Here is a 27,957-nt window from a genome sequence, read left to right on the forward strand (position 1 = left end):
TGTTAGAATAAAATATGATGTTAAACATTAGAAAGCAGCAATGGCTAATATTTTTCTCTTTGATGAGGCTGTAATCAATCTGACATATTGAGTGAAACATAACAGGCTTCTGAGTTCCAGAAAAATGTAGTTATGGAGAGAACAGATTCTGTAGTGGACTTTTGGAGATCTAAAAAGATATGTTCCAGTTTTGACTGTACAAGAACCATAGCAACAGGCATATTCATTATGTGGCTTACGGTTGACTGTGTCCTCCAGCGGAGCAGATGTAAGAATGTTGATTTAGATTAAAAAGAACATTTGGTCACAGGAAAAGTCCAGTTTGGTAGTAAAGCATGCTGAACTATTTAATGTTTCATTGTGTAGCTATAAACTGCCAATCTATTAAGTTTGAACTGTGTGTTGCTATGTGTTTCATGTGTGTGTTTCAAGCTATCACTGAAAATCTAAATTGGCACTGCAATGGGAATATTGTGGAATAGTAGATAAGGCACTAACATAACCCTAGGGAGATACAGGTTCAAATCAGCCACAGGAACAAATGGAGTAAACTTTGGGCCAGTCACCTACCCTCATCTAAAACTATTTTTGAGTTTGCTGTGTGGGAATAAAGGGTTGCTGTTCTGGAGAACTCCTGGAGAAAAGGCAGGATAAAAATAATACCAACAAATACACAGTAAATGTAAACAATGTAACATTATGTTAAACGCAATATCTTTAATCAGCTTTCTCCAACCACACAGGACTGCAACTTCCAGTGCCCATATTGGTTAGAATAATAAGTTGGCTAGAATGATTTATAGATCTTACAGTCCTATTGGGTGCTTTGCATTTGTATCAGAGCAGTGGATTGTGTTTGTACCAAGAGTAACTTTTGCTCAGCCTATTTTTCTGAAAATCAAGGTTGCTTTTTAAGAGTTGATTATTCATACTTGCTAAATACTTACATTAAGTTGTTTTGTTCAAATTGTATGCTTGGAATAATCTTTTTTTTTTTTTTTTGTTATGCTTTTGGCAGGCACCGCCTAGGAGTCTTAGACCTCGTTTCAGGAAAAAATGTACCTCTTCTTCTACCACTGAAACCATGAGCGTGTGATGAACCATCCAGCACCAAGATCCACAGAATGCCTCTCTTCTGCCTTAAACGATCTATATTATTGTATGTGAGGGGGGGGGAGGGGAACAGTGGTGAGAGGGATGTGTTTGTGATATTGTAGCATTTTAGAAATGAACTTTCTTGCTGTCTTTTTCTTATGCTGCCATTTGTGTTGCATTATAGTTTTCACTGGCAGAAGCAATGTTTCTTGCTCCCCCTTCAATTTCTTTGCAGAATAGCCATTCCCCCCACAGCTACAGTAATGGGGTTCATTATTTGTAACCATTTAAGTTACACAATTTTAGCTCTGTTAATGAACTTAGAAAATGAATTCTGTATCTGTTTTTACATCATATTTATTTGGAGGCTTAATAAGTGTAATGTGGACCAATAGGGGCCACAGATTTTTTAGACTGTGAATTATGTATTAAGATTGTTTTGACTGTACAAGTAGTGAAAATGTAAAAACAAATCTAAATATGTTACTATTTCTTCTGTGCATTCATTTATGGAGTTAGTTATTGTATATTCTGTCACTGAATCTGTATAAAAATGGACCCACTGGAGTCTTAGAAATGTGGAGATGAGAAACGTATTTATAGGACTATACCACTGATGAATCTTTGATTTGATGCCATAACTTTCTTAAGACTGATGTCATTATGTTCAGCTAACTACCGTATGAAATCAGGTAGACATTGCATTCACAATAATAGAGCTACCGTGTATTGGGTGCAAATCAATCCTCTGCCATAGGATTTTAATCCTGTCATTCTCCCAGTTCACATATTAGCATTTAATTTAGAGATGTTCACAGATTTCAGCAGTAATATAGCTTCTGGTATAGATTACAACAGTCTGTAGTTAGATTGTACATTTGTAATTATAGAAAAGTTCAAAAAAAGGAAAATATACTAGGATTGATGTATTTTAGCTTTGGATTGATGCCTCATATATGTGTAAAGCATGTGAAATCTTGAAGATTATACTATAAACATTTGTGTTTGCCTTCATAACTATCTCATTAAAACAAAAGTACTGTAGAACATAAACATATTGACATTGAGGATGAATAGATTGTGTATGACAGCACTAATCTAATCTCCTTCAGGCGAGATTCTGAAATGACTGTATTTCAGTCTCCATGGTCAAACTTACGGTATAAAATGGATATCTGAAGTAAATATATATGATTTTTTCCAACATGCTTCAATATTAAGTTGGCAATTCCTAGTGTTTTTAAAATGAAAAAAAAAATTCCATTGTCTCCCTTTTAAACCAAATTTGGACCTATCACCATTTTAATTAGTAAATCAAGAATTTAAATGGCAGCTAGAAAATATTAAGTCATAGGACAGGTATCTCAAAATCTTTGATGTGTCAGTTTGCATATTTATTAAGATTCTATTGGCATATTTTGTCTGTCTCTCTCATACATATACACCTATTTCATTATTGTATGAAACAATAGCAGACATAAAGTAAGAGCTTTGCCAGTGTTATATGTAATTGAATTTTTTTCGAAAAAAAGTTGATAAATGTATATTCATTTATGCCAAAAATATATGTTTCTTCTCAAATTCTATGAAACTTTATTTTAATTAAAGCTAATCAATGTCTTTTTGATCAGCCATTTACTAAAAATATGACTGTTCTGGACTTTGTTTTGTAAATACTAAAGTAAAATTGTTGAAATTGCCTTATCTCTCATATGAATTCATTGTAAAATTATTTGTATCTAGCAAATGTACTAATTGCAGCTGAACAGTATGCCTCTATATAGCTCAGTGAGAATCATGAATGGCTACTTAATAATACATTCTGGTGGATTTTTAATTTGCAATATTGTTGGAAACAAATTGGTCCTGGCTGCTATAATAAATTGTTAGTTATATGTAGCAAAACCCATTAATTTTGGGGATTTGAAAACTCAAGGCACATACTTTCTACCAAAATACTGGGATTATAGAGAAGTGTCCAATATATAAAGGAAAAAGTTCCCGTGCCCTGTTTCTAAGGGCCTACATAGCCATGGCCTACTGCTATTTAAATATCAGTGAAAGTAGAATGTCTTTGCCTTCATGCCAAACTGTATTTCCAGTTTTTCAATCTAGCTACCACCCTAGAATTGCACAGTGATCCCCATCCAAGTATTAACTAGATCTGACTCTCTTTTTAGCTGCACCATACCTCACATTTACCAAATGCCCAATCCAGATTCCTTTTCATGAGGAAATACACCCTTGGTTTAGATCTATAATCTATTAGTTTTATCATAGACCATAAAAATAAGTACCTCAATATCAACTAAATATGATATACAGTATATTTGGATTCATCCTTTTTGAAGCAGTTGTTTATTTCTGTCATAGCATATTGAATCTGGCTATGCTAGTTAACATCTTTGCCTCCTGATTAATTAATAGGCTGACGTAATCATCTTCAATCTTAGCTAAATATTGTTGTAATTGAGAAATATATACCAAAAGGTAATATTAAACAGGTGCAATACTTTTTAGAGATTCATTGGTACATAATAAGGTGGATCTGGATGAAATCATTCTGGAATTTTTTTTGGCATGTTGCTTAATAATTGTCCTTTTAAAAATTATTAAGATCAATGCACTAGGGGAAAGTTCATGGAATTTATTTTAAGAGAATAGCCAAACCTCTTGGGTTGAGAATTAATTTAAGCCAATAACTAACATATGCTTGACCCATTTCTTTCTTGGTCTATGTTTGGAATGCATCATGAAACCCAAAATGTGTCTCTTGGAATAGCTGATTGAATAGTGCTATGATCTAGGCAGATTTGAAAGTTGTAAATTAGCTGCATTATTGCTTTGATCACAAACACTTCTAGTCAGCTTGGTGTATGATTACCTCCTTTCATTAAAAAAAAAGCCTTAAGATAGCTGCTGCACTCCTTTTTACCTTCTCTTTTAAAAACTGAATTCGGGCCTTGAAGTGCATGTCAATAACTGTTCTGAAATATTGAAAAGACTGAACCTGTTCTATAACATTCCGATTAATTTGCCATGAATATTTATATTAGGTCATAAGTTTTGATTTTTGATAATTAATAATCAGACCAGTATCTGTTGCTTAGGTCCTAAAGCTGGTATATTTGCCTTAGTCTTTGAACCTTCACTCTTGAGACACAGGAAGCAATGTCCAGTGAGAGCATGGTGTTGTTTTTTTGCCTACCAAAGCCATTGATATCACTGATACACTGTTATCGCCAGTTAGAAGATTCAGATGCTCAAAAAAGGCTACCCGAGAACTTGAATTGCTGCTTCCAATTAGAAAACTTAAAAGAGGGCAAATGGAGAAATAGTTTTCACCTGCTCAAAGGCAACTTCTTATGCAATTAGTGATTAAGGCATCATGCTAGAAATCAAGACAATGAGTTCTAATCCCACTTAGATATGAAAGCCAGCTAGGTGACTAGACCAGTCACTCTTTTCTCAGTTCAATCCATCTCATAAGATTGTTGTTATGGGGAAAATAGGAAAAAGGAGTATTCAGTAGTTAGCCACCTTGAGTTATTTATAAAAATAATAAAGATGGGATATAAATATAAATGGTAAGCAGAAAAACTGCTCCTCATTTCAGTCAAAATCTGCAAACAAAAATTAAACAGAATATATATGTAAAGAGGAAATAAAATTCTTATTAAATAAGATATTATTTAGAAAAAGAAAGCAAATCTTGAATATAATATTGGATGTTCATGGTCTATTACTTTCAAGCTGTGCTCTGCAAGATAAATGTACCAAATGTACAAGTGTACTTGCACTAAATGTTTCATAAGTAATTTTTCTTTTTTTGCAATAATGTATTTCATATTTGGCAAACTATCTGTATTTGGAAAGTTACATTAATGTCTAATATCTGAGACTAATCTGGATAACTAAGGTGTTTTTCCCCTTTTGAGTCATAGCAAATTGTATAGAGTATTAAAGAATGCACTATGTGATCAGACACTAGAACAGTATTCCAAAGGTCAATGTTTTGTTATGCTTGATAAACACTGAAAATAAAGTCTTAAAACTTTTCTTTTCTGAAAGAAATAGTTGTTCTGTTCAATAATATTATTAATTGTATGGTTTTGTAGTGGTCTATTTCTTGTAAATGTTCTATCTCCCGAATACTTTCGGTGTTGTCATTGAAAAGCTTCTTAAGAGGCCTCGGAGATACTAAAGAATTTTCTTCGAGAATCAGAGTGGCATTCTGATTAGTTTCAAACCAGGACCATAGAAAGTTAAATTCAAGTTTCTCATCCATTTGAATTTTAGTTGGTGATCTTCTATCAATTATTTTCACTCAAAACTAACCCGTGTTTTGGAGATAATTATCAAAGTATATCTTTCTGAGTTCTAAATAATTACCGTATTTATCGGCGTATAACACGCACTTTTTTCCCCCTGAAAATAGGGGGCAAATGATGTATGCGTGTTATACGCCGATATAATGTTAAGAAGCCTTCGGTGAATGCTGCTGGGATCGGGGATCAAGGACACAAATGAAAGAAGGGAGGGAGGAAGCAACCGAAGCCTGTCCTTCTCTCTGGGTCAGCTCTGTCAGTCGCTCTCTCGCTCCTCCACCAGCACAGGAAGAAACTGCTTCAAAGAAGCGGGAGCTTCCTGAAGCGCCCGTTTCTCCCCACCCCACCCCGCCCGCCCGCCCGCCCGCCCGCAGTGCCTCCGTTCTGCCTGCCTGCCTGCCTTCGTTAATGGTTGAATCGGAACAGCTTCGGCTGAGTAAAAGAGGCGAATAGTTATTATTCTCAGCCAAGCTGCTCCCAAACAACCAGAAACTAAGGCAGGCAGGCAGGCAGGCAGAATGGGACACTGTGGATTGAAGCGCCGCTGGGGTGGGAGTGGGGTGAAACGGGCGCTTCCTGAAATTTCCCTCTTAAAATGAAGATGCGTGTTATACGCCTGTGCGCATTATACGCCGATAAATACGGTAATTGAGGAAATAGTGAGATTAGCATGCCTTACTTTTTTTCAGATAAGAGAGCAGTGTTAAATTTACCTCAATATTTACCTTGACAAATCTATATATGGTCTTTAATACTTATAATTAAAAAAAATAACAGGGAAGGCATAACTCTCCAAGAGCACTTGTTTACATTGTGCATGCTTAATCAGAAGAGGAAAATAGCCCAAAATTATTAATTTGAGCTGGGCAATCACATAAATCACTATCTAAATAAAAAAAAGTCTGAGCAAAGTTGCAATTCTTATTTAAAAGCAGGATTTGAAGACAGCCAATACGAAACCATTCAGATGCACAATATTTAGATTGTGATGCTTGAAACCGTGGTAAATCATATAAACTATATCAATCAGTTTGTGCAAATAAAACACACCAATAAATATTTAATCTGTTATTGTGCATAAGTAATTTAATAGAAGCTTCCTACATGGTTGCTAAAATAATAGGATAAAATGATTAATTGCAGTTGACAATTCACAAGTGAAAGTTTGTACGATCATGATATTTCTGATAGGCATCATTGGCATACCATGTTCTTCTTTTCCAGAAGGAAGTAGTCATTTTATCAAGCATCTTACTTTGTGTTTTGTTGCAGAATACATGTTCCCGCAAGCGTTTCATCCGCTTAGCTGATTTTTTCCACACTTTTTTCTTGTAACCAGCCTATCAACAGAAGAACAAAAGATTTAAATCTCAAAAAACAGATGCCTATGTGTAAAAACACAAATTATTAAGACCTCCGTAGAACAGGCATATTCTTCATTTTGATTTTTTTGTATTTCTTTATAAACAGGGAAAGATGACTCATGTACACAAGAAAATTTAATGAAGAAAACATTCTTACCCTTCTTCTTAGCCAGAGGCCACAGTGCAATCGGAGAAATCTCTTAATCACTGATTTCACAGTTTTTCTTTTTCCTTTTCGTAAGCTGTAACTAATGACTGTCCTTACTTGCTGTTGAAGGATATTTTGAAGCAGAGGTGCCACTCTAATATATATATATCAAATCAAGAAAATATAAAACCAATTCACTATTTATGTAATATAAAATGCAATTCCTGCCTGAAGAGCACAGAAAATGTACATTAACAATTCCATCAGCTCATCAAAACATTGCCTTCTATTCTCAAATGTCTTTATAAAATTACTTTTGTCATACAGGTGATACTGAAAAACAATCTAATTTATAGTGGACAAAACATACAATTGAATTTAAAAAAAAAGCAATCCCACCACGTTTGCATCTCATAATTATGTTTGCTTTTTCCGATAATGGAATCATCTTTATGATTGAACTTGACTGTATACCTCAAATTCTTTCTGCAATACTTCCTGACAAATGGAGTCAATAGCTCTTGGAAATAGAACTTTCATGTAGGCTTTCTATCACTATAATGGGCTACTATGCCTTGTTCTGCTCTATAGGGATATTTACCTTAACCATCTAAGTAGAGTTCTTGATTTTTTACTAAGGACAACTATTTTCAACCCTTAAATACAGCATGGAGCATATCAGTAATGAAATATCTAACAGAACAGTGCCCCCAACCTTTTTGGCACTAGAGAGTTGTTTCGTGGAAGACAATTTTTCCATCAACCCTGGGGGTGGGGGGTAGAGGATGGTTTTGGCTTTTCTCGCTTGCCCACCATTCTCCTCCAACTATGCAGCCTGGTTCCTAACAGGCCAAGGACCAGTTCTTGGCCTGGGCCCTGAGGAGCTTTGTAATATAATATTGAGATGGGGTTTGGGGTGTTTGTTTTTTTTGTGATTAAGAACTGCTTCATCAGACCAAGAGTGTATTGGTTCAAACATGCTAGCCATGTTTTATGCAATTGTGGTTTATGTAATAAGCCACAATTGGCTGGATTTGCTTAACATACAAGCTAAAACCAAATAAAAGACATGAGTAGGCATTATTATAAATCTACTCATTTGAAATTAAAAGAGACATTTTGTGGTTAAATTATTATCTCCTGGTAAAAATATCTTACAAACCAGATTGTGAAAATAATGAAAAGAAAAAAGATGATAAAATATGTAGTATTGCAAAATCTGACATTATAAAACACTGTCTCCCTTAAGATCTGGCAGATCTCCACCCTTTTAGCTTTTTAGAAATCTGGCACTGGGATAGCAATGTCGGGGACTGTACAGTTGGATGGAAGTTGCTGGTTTAGGTGCTATATTTTTCTTTTTTGCTTGTTGGACTGTTTTATCACTGTGCTTTTATTACTGCTGTTAGCTGTCCAGAATTGTTTTTCACAAGATGGGAAACCTTATACATTTTTAAATAAAGAAATAATCATAAAGGAAGAAACTAAATCCATATTTTAAAAAATTCAACTCTGTTAAACAACACGTACCTGTTTGTTATAGAGAAGCAAAGTCCAGATGAAGTACTGCCTAAAGATTGAAAAGGTTTTTGGATATAACTTATGGATGTCTGCCTCTGAGAAATATGAAATGAAGATAGTCGATAAATTGGAGTTACAGTGCATGAGCCACTGTAGACTGAAGGGACCAAAGAGCAAAAAGATCGTAAAACTCCTACCAACAAAAAAAAGAAAACAAAACAGAACATGAACATGAACAACATGGTAAAAGAACTCAGCACAAGATGCAGAATCTTCTTCCTGAATATCATTCATAATTATTGTCCATTTAGGAATTATGTGATGACATGAAGAAATTGTTCTTTTGATTAAGAATCGGAATGAGATTCAGAAGTGGAAATTTTTAATGACACTGGAGCAGATTTGAAGATAGAGTGGATTGTCAAGAGAGAGCAATTAAATATATAGTCATGATAATGCACATTCAGTCTTCAGGACAGATTTTTTTTTTTTTTATTCACTGGAAGATTGGTAGGGAAAATGGTTATTTCCTGTTAAAATAGTCAAATTAAGCAGATAGCCATTTCAATATTCATGAATACATACCATTTGGAACTACCCAATAACAATAAGCCAAACCTTTGGGCTGTTTAACAACAATATTTTATTCTATAGCCTTCCATAGCTATAACCCATTTATGTTTTCACATGTTAAGCAATTATTTAATTTTGAGTGGGTTCATCTACCATAAACGAACCAAACAAATCAAATTATGTCCTAGAACATTGTGTGAAGCCACTTGTGAGTTTATACTTCATTTCAATAAAATTGCTTCTTTATACATACTTTATTCCTCACCTGCTTTGGCTTATTTATTGGGAATAGACTAGATACGAAGACTTGGATTTCCACTCTCTCTCCTCTCGCTCTATTTTCAATAATTTCATTTTCCCATATTTCTCTTGCACGTTTTACTCCTAAGTAATAAATCTAATAAGCAATGCATTGTTTCAAGATTGTGTCAAAACATTAAGATGTGTGGAGCAACGGTGCTAATAAGATGGATCAAAACTGTTATTTCATAACAATATGAAATAGCCCCGATATAGACTAATAAAACAGTTGCTTTCCAGGAAGTGTGCAAACCAGCAAATCTCCGCGCCTCCATTACAACGCCAAACCTCTACCATACATCAATTTATGAGGAAAATCTTCACCTGGCTTTTCTTTTGCACAAAAGAGTAATTGGGATAGGAAACAACTTGCTGACCACAATTTGGACAGCAATGCTAGTCACAAGCTGTATCTGCATCACCATCCAACTACAATCGCTCACTGATACCTTCTTTCGCCTGCAACATTGCACATCAGTCATTTCATCTCAACTACTTTACCAGAACGTCCTGCTATAAAAGCAAAAATGGTACTCTTTCATACTTTAAAATACATTTGAAATCTTCCTTTTGCTACTAAGGCCAATTAAACTGAAGCTTTAAGTATTACAATTGAGCTGTACAGCGGAGGTGGGGAACGATGGCCGCTTTATGTCCTGTGGACTTCAACTCCCAGAATTCCTGAGCCAGCATGGCTAGCTCAGGAATTCTGGGAGTTGAAGTCCACAGGTCATAAAGGGGTAATAGTTCGCCACCCGTTCAAGTGTCCCAAGTAGTATCCTTCCTGCATGAAAATGTATAATTACACAATTCTAGAGGCATCTATAAAGATTTCGCAGCAGTAAGCTATCTTTTTTGGTTCCTCTACTGCTCCTGAACCACCAGACCGAATAAATTTCCGTTTGGATTCTCATTTCGTTCACTGACCTGAAAATCTCCGCGCCGCAGCAAACGCAGCCATCTTCCTTACTTGTTCTCTGTTCTGCCTCACTACGGCAACTGTAAGGAGTCATTACTGAGCAAAAGCGAATTTACGCAACATTCTACCGCTCTTCATCCCTTACTTGTAAAAACCAGGAAGGTGAGGTTTTTTTTGCCACTATTCTGTCTGGACAGCACAGCCACATTACATTGTAAAATAATGACCAATGTAATAACGTGTATAATGTATAAACTACTGAAGAATAAAAACTCATATGAATGTAGACTTGCTGCCTTTTTTAACCCAAGATTTTCTTTAGCGTATATATATGATCACCACTTAGCTTGTCTGACAATTCTCACAGCAACTCTTTAATTCTCCTATAATTTTATTAAATATAAAATCTCATACAGAACTTCAGTCAATTTATTTAATATGATCCACAAAAAGCTATCTGAAAATAAATTTTGTTAATCCCAAACATGTCATAAGATTTGGCTTTTTTTCCTACAAAAGTGTCAGGAAATTTCTTTTGGAAATTAATCCAAGAATTTTACTTGTTAGTTTTAGTTATCTGATTTATTGGCCACAGATATCATACTAGTCTCTAATATTTTTATTTTGGCTGAGTGTATTGTATAAACACTATTAATTGTGGCTTATTCACTAAATCTCAAGCAAAACATAGTTTAATACATAGTATAAGTAATTATTTACCATACTGGACTATTTCTACATGGCCTTCGATTCAAAATTATTGCATATCCAGTTCTGATGCACTTAGTATGCTGTTTTCTCAATATGAAATGAAATCCCAGGCATTTTTTAAAAGTGTTATTAAATCATACTCACTATTATTATTTTGTATCCTTTTACTATTTTTACAAATAATAGTGAACAAGGCAACTGAACATAACCAAACACATCTTGCTCCTCCTATTTTCCCCACAACCACCTTGTGAGGAGGATTGGGTTGCAGGATTGGCACAAGCTGGCTTTTATGGCCTTTGCCATGGGAGTCTAGCCTAGACTAGACCAAACTGGCTCTGATTTAGTGAGTTCTTATATCCTGCCATCTACTCTACAACACAAAGTTCTTAATACAGGTTAGACTTATCATATTATTTGAATCTGAAACATCAGCATTCAGTATATATATTCATATCCCTCTCATATTCTTTATTCAAATAAGGAAATTTATGCAGAGTGCAGAAAAGAATAAGGAATAGGAATGCAAAGGAATTAAAAGTATAAGAAAAAGAGGAAACCATCCATAAATATAGTTTACACCAAGTCATTCACTGTACTTCCCCATCCTTTTCTATCCTAACAAATTATTGGGATTATTGAATGACGGAAACATTTATAGCCAGGAATCAGCTATGCTGGAAAGAAAAATCCAAGAAACAACATACATCAATCAAATAGGAAAATAACAAACTTCAGAAAAGAAATCTACTTATTTTATTTATATCCTGATTTCAATGAAGAATTAAAAATCAGGATAGTTGAAGCGCTAGGCAGCGCTGTGTCAACAAATATGGAACGTGAGTAAATGACTGGAGTTTAGAGGAAGATTGTTATCCTAGTAGTGCTACCAAATATTGTTTTTCCAAACAAATATACATAAAATACATAAAATGAATAGGGGAGGGGAAAGCAACAGCATTTTATGGGGTTCAGACAACATAAATTGAACAAAACATGTTCCTGCCTGAAACATGCAGTGGTATACTTTTTAACTGTATTAACAAATTGGCATTCTACTGCTCTATTTTATGATGTTAAACCAGAACATGAAAATAATTCATTTTAATTATTTGATTATTTTTAATAACTTCCATGAAAATGCTGTGGTACTGGCATATGTTTAGAATAAAAATTATACCAATACAACATTGTTCCACGTTTTATTTTTTGCTTCCCTCCTTTACCAAAAGCAATTTTTGCAAGGCTATTGACATCGACTGCTCATACTTGTCATTAGAACAATTTAAAAACGAAAAATTTATTTATATAATTCTTTCTTTAATTTGAAAGACCGTAGCACGCGAAATCTTTCTCCAGACCAAAAATAAATAAATAATGCAGACATGGCGCCAAAACCATTATCTGAGCCCAAAGTCCAAGAGCGACTCATTCTGCGCTTCTTGGTACGCGTGGCTGATGACGTTTCGTATTCCAATTGACCGCCATGACAGTCTCTGTATGATAGAGGGAGGAATATTTGCATATTCGCCGTTTAGTCTATTTTGATTGGTAAACCCAAGCTCCTCCCTCCTCGTTAACGTGCCCTGGGCGTTTGTCACTGCGGGGGTAGACAGGCGGTGGATCGCGACACTTTTTTTTTTTTCTCTTCGGCGATCGGTCCTCGCCATCATGTTGCGGGTCTGTCAGCGCGTGGCCACCACAGCGGCTCAGGTGAGCAACGTGAGAGAGTTGATGCGTCCGGCGCTGCTCCGATTCCATTTGCAGCCTCTTTGTCACGGGCGCTCGCTTCTCGTAGCGAATTGACAGGAGAAACGGAAGAGGCCTCGTGATTCCAGCGCGGCTGAACCGCAGCCGTGAGGGAAAAAGCAATATGTGGGGACTACTCAGCCGCCTACCCGTTGCAGGCGATCGAGGAAATAGGGTGGGATGCGGCTCGTTCGCGTGGCGTGCGCTTAAATTAAGCCTACGCTTCCCGTCAAGCAGTGCGGGCTGGTGCCCCTTTTTGCAGGGGAGGCGGCTCTGAAATTTCTTGCTGCCTCGGCTTGCTTAATAAGAAACTACTTAATAAGAAAGACGAGAGCCTCAAATGCCGACTGGACATGATCACTCTCGTTGCCTGCTCGATGGTGGGCAAGAGCCTCTGGGGTTGGTAGGCTCCTTGGGTCACCTCTAATTCGGAGCACGGCCTGTAACTCCTGGAAGCTCTTGGTATTTCAAGGACTTCCTCCACTATTGTGTTGTCATGTGTGAGAGGCAGCTGAACAGCATCCAGCCATCCGTGCCAGCCACAGTCTTTGTGGGAACAGTCTTTGTGACAACATAAAAAGACATGACATTTGCTTTTTAGGAAGAGAAAAAATGTGTAATCTGGAGGATTTGTTCCTTCATGAAAAAAGTGTGAAACAGGTAAAGATGATTTGGGTGCCTTCAACACATACTTTTGAAGGAACAATTCGATTTAGCATATTCCACAACTTGCTTCTAGTACTAAAAACATCCAATGTGTAGGTTTAGTTTAGTCTAATGTTCTGTTAAATTTAGTTGCAAAATAAGCCTTTATGGTATTACTGTTTTTCATTCTTTTTTAAAATTTAGAATATTTTAGAATTCTAATCAATTGTATCTTTGGAGCAAGGAAACATGCAACACACTCTAGCCCCCTAGAACAGGAGTCGACAACCTTTTGGACCTCAGGGACTACCAAACTCATAATTTTTAATCCCGGGAACCACTAATATGAATTTTGATGGCTTGCTGATGTTGGTGGGAGAGAGAGAGAGAGATCTGATCTAATCTCTCTCTCTCTCTCTTACACACACAAACACACAGAGGCAGGGGTGGGATTCAAATCTCTTAACTGGTTCTTGAGTCGGCCTAATTTTGGGGTGTGGCTTGGTGGTCATGTGACTGGCTGAGTATGGCTTGTATGTAAATATTATAAATATTTATGTAAATATTGAATTTTTTATTAAAAAAGAGCAACTTTTATCCAAAATCAGGCAAAGCAGGCAGGCAGATTGAGTTGCTCACAAACTCACAGATTCAGAGATCTACCTTTCTGCCATCGGCTACCTGAGTCTATCATGTAAAATTTGCCTGCAAGCAAACTTACAAAATTAACTCACAACACACCATGTATGTAAATATTGAATTTTTTATTAAAAAAAAGAACAACTTTTACCCAACATCAAGCAAAGCAGGCAGATTGAGTTGCTCACAGAATCACAGAGTCACTTAGAGATCTGTGTTTCTGCCATTGTCTATCTGAGTCTGCAACTGAATAATAGAACCTTCAGTCCTAAGGGAGATTCAGCTCTGCTTAAAAGATTAGCTAGAAAGCAAGAAATCCAACGATTTCCTGCCTTCTAGCTAGTCAATCTCCCAGCACAGCAGAGCAGCTGATGGTCAGGAAAAAAAGGAAAAATAGCAACTTAGCAGGCAAGTTTGCCAGGTAAGGAGTGAATGGGTGGGGAGGGTTCCCACGGGCCATATGGGCGGCACAGGCTTGTGTTCCTGCGCAGTCTGGATTAATTGCTTTAGGGGATGCTCTGGGGGTGACATTTCTCTGCAGACCACCAAAATTTTCTCACAGACCACCAGTGGACCTTGGCCCACCGGTTGATGGGCTCTGACCACCATAGCCCCATGGGGAGAGGGAGAGGGAGAGAGAGAGAAAATAAGGCATTTGATTCCTTTTCACATGATTGGATAATCAAGTGCTTAAAAATAACAGGAGTCAGTAGAGGCTGACTCAGAAGCTTTGTGCAAATCAGAAGCTTTGTGCAAAGATTGATAGCACAATAGAAAACACAGTTGCAAATCAATGGTGATAGAATGGGAGTGGTTAATATCAAGAGAGGAATTTTCCAAGGAGACTCATTTTTGTTCATCATTGCACTGATTCCTCTGTAAACAATACTGTATCTTGGCCCATGACTACCAAACATAAAAATATCTGCAGGCTATTTACATAGATTATTTGAAGCTATTATGGAAAAACACCATCTGAAATAGAATCACTGCTCAACACTGTCCATGTACATTGCCAAGATATTGCAATGGAGTTTAAACTGGACTAATGTGCTATGCTTATCATCAAATGAGGAAACATAGTGCAAACTGAAGGAATCAAGATGCGCTGTGGAAATATCATCAAGAGTCTGAATGAAGGTAGTCATTGTAAATACCTGAGTGTCTTTAAAGTTGACAGCATCAAGCATACTGAAGTCAAGAAAAAGAAGTGAATTCATTAAGAGAGTGAGGAAGATCTTAAAGTCAAAACTCAAGAGGTTCAGTGGAGAATATCATCAAGGCAATCAACACTTGGGCAATTCCAGTCATTAGATACATCTCTGGAATAGTGGACTGGACTCAAGCAGAACTAAGGGTCCTGGATATGAAGATCAGAAAATTAAAGGCAATGAATCATGAGTGATCTATGCAGTGATGTTGATAGACTTCACTTACCAAGGAAAATGGGCGGGCATGCAATGTTGGGACTTCATCAGATAGTTGAAGAAGAAGAAAAAAAGGCATTGGAAGAATATCTGAAGGACAGTGAAGACAATTAACTAAAGCTAGTAAATCAGGAAAGCTTTCTGAGTACTGGAGAAACCAAAACATCTTATAGGAAGGACCAAATGAAGAACAGAAAGGAGGCATAGGAAGACAAAACTACATGGCCAGTACATAAAATAGCAGAGAAAGTAGATAATAAGAATACCTGACAATGCCTAAGAGCAAGAAAGTCAAATAAAAACACACAAGGGCTAATTCTGCCACCTCTGCAAAGAAGCTGAAGAAACAGCAGACCACCTGGTTAGCTGTTGCAAAAAGATCACTACAAGCAATGGCAAGACAAAATAGCAACAATGGCATTTCAAAATCTGCAAGAAATGTCATTTGCCTGCAAGCAAGAACTGATGGGAATCATCAAATAGAGAAGAGCATAGAAAAGAAGCTAAATTGCTCTGAGACTTTAGAATACAGACAGACAGGCACCTGCCACGTGACACTCCAGGCTTAACAACTGTCAATACGAAAGTAAAAAAAGATTGGATAGTGGACATGGCAGTATCTGAAGACAGCGGAAGAGAAACAACTGGAGAAGATAACAAAATACCAAACCTGTAAATAAAATAGAATAATTGTGGCAGAAGCAAGCAAAGATAGTCCCAATAGTAATAGTCATTTTGAGTGTAATCCCACAATAACTGGAGCACCACTTGAACACCATTGGCATTGGTAAATTCACCCTCAATCAATTGCAAAAAGCAGCTTTAATCAGAACAGTTTATATCCTGCAGTGATACCTGTAATACCAGCAACCATCCACCTAGCCCATCCAAGGGAAGGACTGGATAGATGAATAAAAATTCCATATCCAGTCCGGACATCTGGCTGACTGTGATGATCTTGATTTTCATTTTTAGTTCAATGGTTAATAATTATATTCTGTTTTTTAGTTCATGAAGGGGTAGGTGAAAAATGTCATGATACACAACTTGCATTATATAGTGACGTCGCATAATCATTGCATGTGTGGTCATTTTAATATCATCATGACTTGATACAGATGCTGCAGTTAATGTTGGTTTGCAGTAATTTGTTAAAAATATCAAATTGCACATTTTAGAAGAAAATAGCAGTTATCAGGTTGTATTTAGCATTTAAGAAACAATCTGAGTAAAGTTATTTGAAGTGAAACCCGAGCTTCTGCCTCAAAGTAAGCAGCAGTGTAGGGAAATAAAAGACTTTGGATATTATTACTGGCGAAAAACTGGTTTACATCTAGATTTATTTGTACCATAGCTATTTTTAAAAAAACATAATGATGCTTACTATTTATAATTATACTAATTATAACCATATTTATTTTAGCACATCTATTGTATGTTAACTTTTATTTAAGGTTTGTAGATTTGAATAGGGTGGTTCTATTATTTTAAAATTCACCTAAAATTAAAATGGATTCCATACATTATAGTTGGCATAGGATCTTTCTGATACATATTGTACTTATGTATTAACATAATAATTAAATGTTTTCTGCTGAGTGCCAACTGCCTGCAATTTGGCAGTTCTAATCTCACCAGGCTCAAGGTTGACTCAGCCTTCCATTCTTCTGAGGTGGGCAAAATGTGGACCCAAATTGTTGGGGGCAATATGCTGACTCTGTAAACTGCATGCACCGGGGGCGTGGGGGGGAGCCAAGCACGCATTGCCTTCTGGGTGCTGGCACGCATGCGCAAGCGAGCGCTGGTGCAATTATTGGCACGGGAGCCGAAAAAGGTTAGCCACCACTGGACTAGAGCATGGGTGTCAAACTTGGAGCGTCATGTTGCCATCACATGATGTATTGTGATGTCTTTCCCCTTCACAGAGCTAGGATGGGCGTGGCCTGTGTGTGACACATCCGGCCTCCAGGCCTCCAGTTTGACATGTCTGGACTAGAGTTTAAAACTAGAGGTTTTTTCTAACATGAATTTGCTTTGTTATGCAAAACAACAAAAGAATGAATGAACTTCTTTCATTTTTTTAAAGATAGGCGCTTAAATTTGAATTTTTAAAAAATGGTCCCAGTTATTTAAATTATATTATTTTGCTTTAAAGTGGTCTTGAAAATTGAGAACAAATTTGATTTTTAATATGAACATCATATAAACATCATAATGCTTTGATAGGAGCCTAGTTGCTGTATTTTGAATCATTAAAGCTTGCGAAAGTTAGAATAGCCTAACATAGATTGTGTTGTACTATAATTAAATGTAAGCAAGGCATTAAAAAGATGATGAATTAATAACAATTAGCTGCCAAAGAGATTTCTGAATCTGGAATGAAAATTAGAGTTCTTGATCTGATGTTTTAATCAAATTAAGTTCTTACTTTCATAGCTATCCTAGCAACATTTTCTAGGTCATTATTTGTGTTTTATGCTACATTATTTGTGGTTTTATGCTACACAATCTTCACAGAAATTAAATTAAGGTGGGCAGAAGCCAATAAATAGATAGTTATTTGCAAGGCTGCTGTAATAAAAATATCAAAGATTGGTAAAACATGAGATAAACATGAGTCATTATTCATAACATATTGCTTTTTTATTTTTTTAGAATTGTCTTTGTAGTAAAAGTTCACTCCGTTCTTCCCGGCTGTCTCGTGGATATGCCTCATCTAGAGAGTCTGGGTATGTATTCGTAAAAGGGATGATATAAGGAGCCTTCCTCCAAATATACTGTACAATTGCTATGCTAGCTGGGAGATCTAGGGTATTTTCTTTTTCATAGAGTAGTTTGATAACATTTTTCTATATCTACCTGTATAAAATAAAACACGGTTACGAAAACAAATGATATGCCAAACTAACCAAAAGTAAATATTACCATCCTTCCAACATTATGTGATGACCCGTAGTGTCTCAAAAATAACACAAAAACTAAAACATGAATCAAGGTCTTGTAATACCTTCAACTTAACTTCACTGTTCTATTAGTCACAGTTTCAATTCAAAAAGTAGATAATGAAGCAAAAGGAAACCAAAAACAAACCGCATTGACGAGAGTTCCAAGGCAAACCAAGATAATTAATCACACATTCCAGAAAGATAACGGGAGAATCCATGGGAAGAAAAACCTCATCCAAAGAAAGCACTAATTTGACTCGGGTCTGTGATCACGCAGTTCCAAGCTCTTATACAGAGCTCACAGCTGCAACCCATGAGGAGGATCATGGCCCTCTCCTCCCAAGTAGACCACGCTTTTCCCTGATCCTCTCCTCCCTGCGTGCCCTAGGATGGATAGGGGATGGGCCTGGATCCTCTTCTGATTGCTCAGCCGGCCTCTGCCCTTCCCCAACCTCCTCCACCACCTCTGGAGCCACACTTCCACTCCCTGTTGGCTGTTTCTCCTCTCCTTCAGAGTCAGTCTCCACCAGGGGCATGACACATTATTATATATGTACTGGAAAAGCCAATCTTCACATTTCATATATACATAAACTTTGCTTAAGAATCTGTCATTTTATAGCCATTTGAAGTTACGATGACAAGGTAATAGGTGCTTTATTTTAATGCATAGCATAACTCTGTTCTTGTTACTATGAATATTCATAAAGATTTATTTACCTTCAGGTTACTTTGTGAAATATAGTTTAGAAGAAATAAAATTAGATACTAATGTTTTTTTGTAATAAAAATTCTGTCATATTCTTATTTTTCCATTTACTGAATATTTTCATTTAAAGGAAGTGGGTTCTAGTGAGTGTTCCTATACAAGGCAATTTATATTTAGTGTCATACTGATGCCTTTTGAATATTTTAATGCAAAGAAACTTCTGATAGAAAACTTATAAGAACTTGTTTTAGAAGAACCAGTGAAACACAAAAGTGCTGTTAGGTGTACCAAAGAATTTTCTTACTGCTTTTATTAAACATCCAATCATTTCCTATGACAATAGGTAGTTCTCAAATAACAACCATAATTGAGCCAAAAATATAGTTGTAAGTCATTGTGGTTGTTAAGTGGGTCACTATGTGACCAGGCCCAATTTAATGACATTTTTTGTTGTGGTTGTTAAGCAAACATTGTGGTCATTAAGTGAATCCAATATATTCATTGGGCACTTTTTCCTATTAACTAGAAATAAACATTGGAAACCAGCAAAAAATATTGAAAAGTTTGGTCATAAAGCCAAAGAATGCTGCAAACAGCCATCAAGGGCAATTTGTTGCCAAACACCCAAAATGCAATCTCATGACCACAGGATAACGCTGCGATTGTAATCTTGAAATTGGGTTTTAGCTACCTTTTTTTTGATGGTGCGGGTAATCTGTCATAACTTTGAATGGTTGCTAATTGACCCATCATAAATCAAGGACTAGTTTTACTCATATATTATGTTTGGGAAAACTGTTCAAGCTTGTCTGTTATGTGTATAAAGTTGAGAAAGGGGAAAAAAACCAGTTTACCTTGAATTATATTAATGTTGCAAAGAACAGTTGTGCTGTCTTGAAGAAGCTGCTGCTTTGTTGTTTCTGACAGATGTTCCCAAGCAGTTTTTTTATCTTCAAATCCAGCCTTAATTATAACACATTGGATTATATTTTATATGTTATTGGGAATAGCGTTTATATCATGATTTATAGGAGTTTGAAATTTCTGTCATTTGCATTTAAATATATATGATGCTGATACTTACATACAGATAGTTACGGTTTTTTGATTGTTAACAAGAAGTTAGCCTAGGAAGAGAGTAAGGTTTTCTAACATATATTCTTTCTGCTTTTTTAAAAAATACATATCCAAAAGGCTTTTTTCTTGTTTTAACAGTGTCTCTGCAGGGAAAATAATTGGTGCCAGTGTTTTGTTTGTTGGTGGAGGAATAGGTGGAACTATTTTATATGCAAATTATGATCCACGCTTCCGAGAAAATGTAGAGAAGACAATCCCTTATTCCAGTGATTTGTTTGAAATAGTTTTGGGTCCTCTTCCTTATATTTCAGCACCAAAGAAACCAGTAAGTTTTTTCCCCTGAAGTAATATATGCTTATATTGTATTGTGTGAGTTTGTGTGTGTGTGTGTGTGTATGTATATGTATAATTCAAGAACCTTCTTCAGGATATCATTCCTTTTTTAGAATGTATAAAGGTTATCTCAAAAAGATTATTTTGTTTTGAGAATCCCCTTTAATGAAGTTCTGGTTGAAGGCTTTGCTGGCTTCTGACACTGTTCTTAGTTTGCTAGCTTTTAGCTTGTCTAAACTTTAGGGTTCAATTTTTATCCTTGAAAATGAAATTCTTTCCTTGTGAACTTTATTTATTTCACAGTTAAGATGAAATTCATGATGAAGTTATGTCATGTTACTAGGGAAAGTTATTATATCATGTTACTGGGAAAGCAGGAGGAATTTTCTTTTTCTCTCAGTGGGAATAAAGCACAAATAAAATAAAATAAGAAAATCTACTGACTAATGGAACTAAATATTTTTTCCCACAGATACAGTCAGCTCCACTAAATATCTCTTCTGTAGCAGAAGTAAAGAAAGAATCTAAACAAGCAGTTGTGAAATCTCCAAAGACCAAAACAGATACTACTTCAACTACTACTGAAGAAAAAGAAGGTAAAACAGATTATTGCCCTATAATCCCGCTAGGCAGTGTCCTATTTATGAAAGATGCAATGTTTTAAACTAGCTGTTATTTTAAACTAGCTCTAATCTATTTTTTTGAGAATATTAACACCTGTGTGTCCTTTTATATTCAGTGCTTGCTGATAACTTCTGTTGTTGAAATACGCTTTAAAATATTTTGTATAAAATTATTAAAATGTTAAAAGCATTATGTAACAAATATAAGAATCACAATCTTCAGAAAATTATTTATGGTCAAAGAACAAATTAAAAGGAAAATGTGTAAATATTGTTGAGACTAATTAAATAAAGAGAGGAAATATATGTAATAGATTGAATAGATTTAATTAAATAAGTTAAAATATTTTATATGTATATAAAAACAGTAAGAAAGTAAATAGAATTGAGAATCTTTTTGGATTCCCAAATATCTAGGCAATTCTTATCAGTAGAAAAACCTGCTGATATAAAGTATACAGCTTGGCACACAGAGTAATCCTTATACTCACCAAGAAAGGGAGAATATATTAGAATCAGTATTCCAATATTGAAATAAGGGAAAGTACAAGAGAACATGAGTTACTGATTTAACTATTTCTGAGCATGTGCAGTTACCTCTCATTGGGAAATATTTTTAAACTGGCCTTCCACTTGTTTGTTAGCAGGTCATTAAATCTTGCTAATCTGAATACTTTACAGCATGACAGAGAAAAATAATGTAGGAATAGCAAAAGAATTAAGATAAAATTCAATAAGATGATTTGGAATATTAGATCTTCCAGTTTGTTAATCAAGATCTAAAACATGTTATTTTATTTTAGAAATAGCTTTCTCCAAACTAGAGATCATTGGTGATTAGGTTGGTAGGCCATAATTGAAAAGATAATTTCCTGTGGCTTTTTACAGGAAGAGTTGAATTTTTCTCTAAGAACAAGTAAGACTGGAGATTTGTTTCCAAGATCTAGTTGCAATCAGTATCTCAGGTGGTGGCCTCACATACCATACAAAACAGTTATTAGAAGAATCTCTTAAGTTAAAATAATACATTAAAATTAATTGAGAAACACGGGACATCATAGTTTTATAAACACAAAATGGAGTGAAATTAAATTACCTTAGCTCTATAAAATTTAATTGCTGCTAGAAAAAAGTACTGCCTATATCAATCTGATTATTACTTTTGAATCCTCTATGTGAAAAGTAAAGATTTGCCTATTTGTTACTTCCATATGGAAAAAGAATGAAATGTCATACCTTGGTCTTTAAAGGTTTGTTCTATTTAGACAACAATTTGAATATTAAGAAAAAGGCTACCTTTGCATTTCAATAATTCATTGCAAGCTTTCCACACTGACAGAAGTTAGCTTCTTCTCTGCCTCAAATAAGATTTTGGAATAGCTTCCAAAGTCCTGGTTGAAGCAAAGAAGACTGGCAGTAGCAGAATGCACGAATGGAGTTTGTGTATATGTTTACATCCCTAATCATTCAATTAATTCATTGTGATCACAGGTCATAACAACGTAATATAGAATACAAAAGGAATGAAGTTAGAAAAAGAAGAAAAAGAAAAAACAACCACCCCCAAAAGCATATAAAAGAATCAAGTTTGAGAGCCAGTGGTTAAGTTAGGGTTAATCTAAGCCTAAACCACCTCATAGGATTTTTGTCATCAAGAAAATAGGAGGAGGCAGGAGTGTTATATATGTTCACCTCCTTGAGTTACCGTATATACTTGAGTATAAGTCGACCCAAATATAAGCCAAGGCACCTAATTTTACCACAAAAAAAACTGGGAAAACTTATTGACTCGAGTATAAGCCGAGGGGTTTTTTTTCAGCACAAAAAATGTGCTGAAAAACTCGGCTTATACTCGAGTATATACGGTACTTATAAAATAATAAAGATGGATGGATGGCAAGAAAGAGAGAGAGAGAGAGAGAAAGAAAGTTAAGATAAAAATCAGTACTATTTAAAAGAAAGCTTTGTAAAGATAGTGATCTGGCTATTAACTGTTAGATCCCCCCCCCCCCCCCCAGAAGATAGTTCAGTTATTCAGCATCCAGCCCTTTAAGTCTATGTATCATCAATATTTACAGCAGGCTCAGAAGTCGCTCACATACTCTCAGCAACAGGTGAAGCATTGTCAGTACCAGCTCCAGGAATGCAGCAGGAGGAGGAATGCTACAAAAGTCACGTTCAGCAAAAACCTCCTGACTTAGGTATCTTTTGTTTATCTCAAAATTCTGAAACAAATATAATTACGGAAATTCAAAGCTAGACCCATTATGTGTGGATGTTAACTATCAAGATTCTTGCCATCTCTTTCAGCAAGAATTCTCTCGATTGATAAATTACTTCTTTAATATTCTGCAAGTTTTGTATAGCCACTTTTAATATTTTGTTACTGATTGTACTTACTTTCTTGAGATGTTTAGTCACATGAAGATTAATAATTTTGTTCCATATCTAAGATATCTATTGATTTAAATTATTATTTTTTATGACTGTGTAACTTAAAATTTCACATTGTCATCTGCCTAATTGCTGCTTTTAGTAACCAAAAACAGTTGACTTATATATTCAGCTACAATGTAGCAAAAAGTCATAAAAGTATTAGTTTTGTATAGAAAGTGATAAAACTTATTTATTTTGATTATGAAGTTAACTTTCTTCAGTTCAAGTCAAGTTTATTTCAAAGACTGAAACAATTATATGTTTTATTTGTTAGCAAAAGTTAACATCCTTCTTAATTTCTATAGTTCTCTTATTGCTATATTCCTTTGTTGGAATTTTTACATATTTTTACAGTAATATTTTACTAATTTTTCTCCCAAAAATTAACATTGGTTCGTCCTGGATCAAATATCCACATATGTTTCTTAAAACCGTCTCTTATCCATTATTATCTGATTATCGTATATACTCGAGTATAAGCCGAGTTTTTCAGCCCATTTTTTGTGCTGAAAAAATCCCCTCGGCTTATACTCGAGTCAGATTCCCTCTGAAAATAAAAATGGTGTGGAGCTCCGGAGCTGGGCAGGCGCTTCCTGCTTCCATGTTTCCTTTGCAACTTTTAAGCATGGGGGTAATCGGAAGCAGAAAAGTTCTTGCATGAGGATATGTTTTTCTTTTTAACTGTTTTTAGGGGGAAGACCCACCGCCATGTGAGAATGCTCAGACACGAAATCTATCCGCCCAAAAATAAGTGTGTGTGTGGGGGGATTTTTAACAGAAGATGTAGGAGAAGGCAAAAGCGACGGAAGATCCTTCAGGGAAACTGAGGGGAGACTCACCCTTGGTCCAGATGAACCCCTTCCCCGCCCTAAGGAAGCAGAGGCAGCCAGCAAGGGCAGGCAAGCCGGCTTCACAGACTCCGTCCGTCCTCACTCCCACCCACCCAAAGCCACGAAGTCCCCCAATCGCGCAGCCCAGAATCGCCCTCCTCGGGGCAGCAACGCCCGGTTTTTCCCGAGACAAGAAGCTCCGCCGTGCAATGAAAGCGCCCTGGCTCTAGGCTCAGAAAACAACGCGAGCCGAGGTTGCTTCGGCTCCGCTCGGCTTCTCCAACATCCGGCACCGCCCTGTTCTATGTGCCGGGCCCGGCAAGTCCGAACAGCCAGCGCGTGGAGCAGGACGGTGCCGGACATCGTTAGCTGCCTCTTTCGCAGCACGGGAGGCCTCCCGGCTGGCCAGCTGCTCTCCTCCTTCTCTGCCTGTTTGTTCTGTGTGACCGAGGAGGAGGAGACCGGCCGGCTGGTTGGGGAGGCTTTCTGCGCCGAGGGAGGCGGCTGCTGGTGTCCGGCTTTGCTCCGTTTCTCTGATGGTCCGGCGCGGCCTGTTCTTTACTTGGGCAGCCGGGCGCCACGCAACGGCGCCCACAGCGGCAACAGGCAGTTCCGCCCGGCTCTGCTCAGGTGTCCGGCTGGGGCTGTTGGGAGTTGCTGCCACCGGTGCGGCCCCTGTCCCGCCGCCTCGGGAAGGGAAAGGCAAAGCGCTTTTTGCCTTTCCCTTCCGGCTGGGGCTGTTGGGAGTTGCTGCCGCCGGTGCGGCCCCAGTCCCGCCGCCGGGAAGGGAAAGGCAAAGCGCTTTTGCCTTTCCCTTCCGGCTGGGGCTGTTGGGAGTTGCTGCCGCGGTGCGCCCAGTCCAGCGCCGGGAAGGGAAAGGCAAAGCGCTTTTGCCTTCCTTCCCGAGGCGACGCTGGGACTGGGGCCGCACCGGCGGCAGGAACTCCCAACAGCCCCAGCCGGACACCTGAGCGGAGCCCGGCAGAACTGCCTGTTGCCGCCGTGGGCGCCGCATTGGGCGCCGGGCTGCCCAACTAAAGAACAGGGCCGCCGGACCATCGGAGAAACGGAGCAAAGCCGGACACCAGCAGCCGCCTCCTCGGCGCAGAAAGCCTTCCCCAACCAGCCGGCCGGGTCTCCTCCTCCTCGGTCACACAGAACAAACAGGCAGAGAAGGAGGAGAGCAGCTGGCCAGCCGGGGAGGCCTCCCGTGCTGCAAAAGAGGCAACCAACGATGTCCGTCGCCGTCCTGCTCCACGCGCTGGCTGTTCGACTTGCCGGGCCCGGCACATAGAACAGGGCGGTGCCGGATGTTGGAGAAGCCGAGCGGAGCCGGCGACCTCGGCCGCGTTGTTTTCTGAGCCTAGAGCCAGGGCGCTTTCATTGCATCGGCGTAGCTTCTGTCTCGGGAAAACCGGACGCGTTGCTGCCCCTGAGGAGGGCGATTCTGGGCTGCGCGATTGGGGGACTTCGTGGCTTTGGGTGGGTGGGAGTGAGGACGGACGGAGTCTGTGAAGCGGGCTTGCCTGCCCTTGCTGGCTGCCTCTGCTTCCTTAGGGGCGGGAAGGGGGCTCATCTGGACCAAGGTGAGTCTCCCCTCAGTTTCCCCTGAAGGATCTTTCGTCGCTTTGCCTTCTCCCTACATCTCCGCTCAGGTGTCCGGCTGAGCCCCAGCCCGTCGGGAGTTGATGCCGCCAGTGCGGCTCCGGTCCCGCGTTGCCTTGGGAAGGGTGGGGCAAAACCAGGAGCCGCTGAGCCTGAGCCTCTGGTGCCGCTGCTGCTGTTGCAAAGCCTGCCGCGGCTCTTCCTTTTTGCCTTTCCCTTCCTGAGGCGACGCGGACTGGGGCCGCACCGGGCGGTAGCGACTCCTGACTCAGGGGGCCTCCGAGGGAGGGGAAGAGAGTGACTCCTGCCTCCCGCTGTCATCATCATCTTCTTCTTTTGGGTTAGTGAATCAATTAAACCTTTCATGATAGTGAGATCGTTTCCCAAAATAATTATTTTTATTTTTGAAATTTACTAGTAGCTGCTGCATTTCCCACCCTCGGCTTATACTCGAGTCAATAAGTTTTCCCAGTTTTTTTTTGTAAAATTAGGTGCCTCGGCTTATATTCGGGTCGACTTATACTCGAGTATGTACGGTATATATAATCAGTCCAATCTCCAAAGCCAGCCTATCGTCCCCAAAAAGTCAGATGAAATTGTTTCCCAATTAAGTGTAATAATCCATTCCCCAATGTCCTTCAGTCCACTTAAGAAAGAACAATTTATCACTTATCCACTCAGTTTTGTGCTGTTGCATAAGAATGCAGTCTTGAACTTTAGGGAGCCATATGGAGTTGACTCAATTAGTTCTAAATTGTAGGGTCCATATTTCTTCCCAGTGAATCTACTACTTTCAAATCACATTCCTTTGGTGGATTTAATATATCTACATTTACTTGCCTCTGAATGTTTTCCACAACTGTTATCAATTCATGAAAGTTTAAAAAAAGCTTTCAGCTGGGAATTACATGTTACCAAACTGTCTTTTTTCTAGTGTCAGTGTCATTCCCTTGTTTTTAATTTAATATATTGTTGCTCTATATAGTAAATAAGACAGTTCTTCAAAGCAGAATAAGGAAATAGACAGAGCAGCAGAAAAGATATTTTCTGGATACGTCTATCTGAAATTAAAAGAAAAATCGAAAGAGATAAGCTCCAAATGTTAGGCAAATTGGTGAAATACAAAATCCCTGCAGTGAATGTCCAATAAAAATGTAAATCAAGTAAAAGCACTTTCACTATCCAGGAACACCATGTGATTTTCCTACAAAAAAAATCAGGAATTAATGAAAACAGCTGAATAGATCAAGAGAAAAAAAGCAAAAAGAACAGATAAAATCTAGCATGGGTTGAAATAAATCAGCATTCAACCAGCCAGCTAACTTTTAAAGATAAAAACCAAAGCAAAACAAAAGTGAAGTTAAAACCCAGGCTTGATTACAAGAACAGTTTGCCCAGAGGAAAAGACTGGATGAAAGACTAGTAACCTTCTGGCTACTCCTATAGGGATCTGCAGTCTTCAAGATTCCCCTTCCTGGTAGAGCTGCAGTTGTCTAAAAGTCACCTTGGGTCATTCCTAAGTGCTACCATTCAGATCCAGAGAGCTTTGGCAGCAAAAATCAGCAGATTGCTGGCAGGAGAAAAAATACTTCCAACTGGTCAGCAGCCATTTTGGAGAGGAGCCTTATTATTGGGTTTGTTGTTCAGTTTAAACTTGAAGTGTTTAAAAAAATTCTCAATAAAATATTCTAGATTTTTTTTTTGAAAACTTTAGCAATAAAATACAAAGTTGAGAAAATAAAAACTATAAATATTTTCTTATAAAGTTTTGGGTTTTTTCTGGTTTTTTTTTCCTGATAAGACTACTTTTCTTGATAATGCTTGCCTCATCCTTTTATTTTCTCCTTTAGAAGAAGTTGAATATGACTTCAAATTATATATACATACATACATACATACATACATTCAATTTCACTGTGTTTAGTTTACTTTACTTTATTGTCATTGCACCTCAAACAATGAAATGAAACACCATCTTCA

General features: G+C 37.6%; 3 protein-coding genes across 11 annotated transcripts in view; 2 read left to right on the top strand and 1 right to left on the bottom strand.

Annotated features, from left to right (window-relative positions):
- Positions 1 to 2,715, top strand: part of REEP1 (receptor accessory protein 1) — a 52,185-nt gene extending 49,470 nt beyond the window's left edge. For 7 of the 8 annotated variants that reach the window (XM_087947468.1, XM_026679800.2, XM_087947465.1 and 4 more), the window contains one exon: positions 1,019 to 2,715. In XM_087947468.1, coding sequence (XP_087803594.1) covers positions 1,019 to 1,096 — 78 coding nt within the window. In that variant the 3' untranslated portion in view covers positions 1,097 to 2,715. The remainder of the gene's footprint in view (positions 1 to 1,018) is intronic. The other variant, XM_087947469.1, reaches the window with a different exon arrangement.
- A 3,764-nt stretch (positions 2,716 to 6,479) lies between these two features.
- Positions 6,480 to 10,353, bottom strand: MRPL35 (mitochondrial ribosomal protein L35). Its single transcript, XM_026679859.2, has 4 exons — positions 10,257 to 10,353; positions 8,466 to 8,649; positions 6,945 to 7,089; positions 6,480 to 6,763 (listed from the first exon to the last, which is right to left on the bottom strand). Exons 1-4 carry the CDS (start codon positions 10,288 to 10,290, stop codon positions 6,575 to 6,577), a joined length of 552 nt encoding a protein of 183 aa, XP_026535644.1. The 5' UTR covers positions 10,291 to 10,353; the 3' UTR covers positions 6,480 to 6,574.
- Positions 10,354 to 12,558: 2,205 nt separating this feature from the next.
- The window catches only part of IMMT (inner membrane mitochondrial protein), a 39,554-nt gene continuing 24,155 nt past the window's right edge, over positions 12,559 to 27,957 (top strand). Inside the window, exons 1-5 of one of the 2 annotated variants that reach the window (XM_087947470.1) lie at positions 12,559 to 12,672; positions 18,075 to 18,148; positions 20,289 to 20,475; positions 20,956 to 21,079; positions 23,185 to 23,307. In XM_087947470.1, coding sequence (XP_087803596.1) covers positions 12,631 to 12,672; positions 18,075 to 18,148; positions 20,289 to 20,475; positions 20,956 to 21,079; positions 23,185 to 23,307 — 550 coding nt within the window. In that variant the 5' untranslated portion in view covers positions 12,559 to 12,630. The remainder of the gene's footprint in view (positions 12,673 to 18,074; positions 18,149 to 20,288; positions 20,476 to 20,955; positions 21,080 to 23,184; positions 23,308 to 27,957) is intronic. The other variant, XM_087947471.1, reaches the window with a different exon arrangement.

Source organism: Notechis scutatus, chromosome Z (assembly GCF_049901735.1).
Source record: "Notechis scutatus isolate UNSWTSFEM ecotype Mainland chromosome Z, rNotScu1.2, whole genome shotgun sequence".
In the NCBI taxonomy this organism is placed as follows: domain Eukaryota; kingdom Metazoa; phylum Chordata; class Lepidosauria; order Squamata; family Elapidae; genus Notechis; species Notechis scutatus.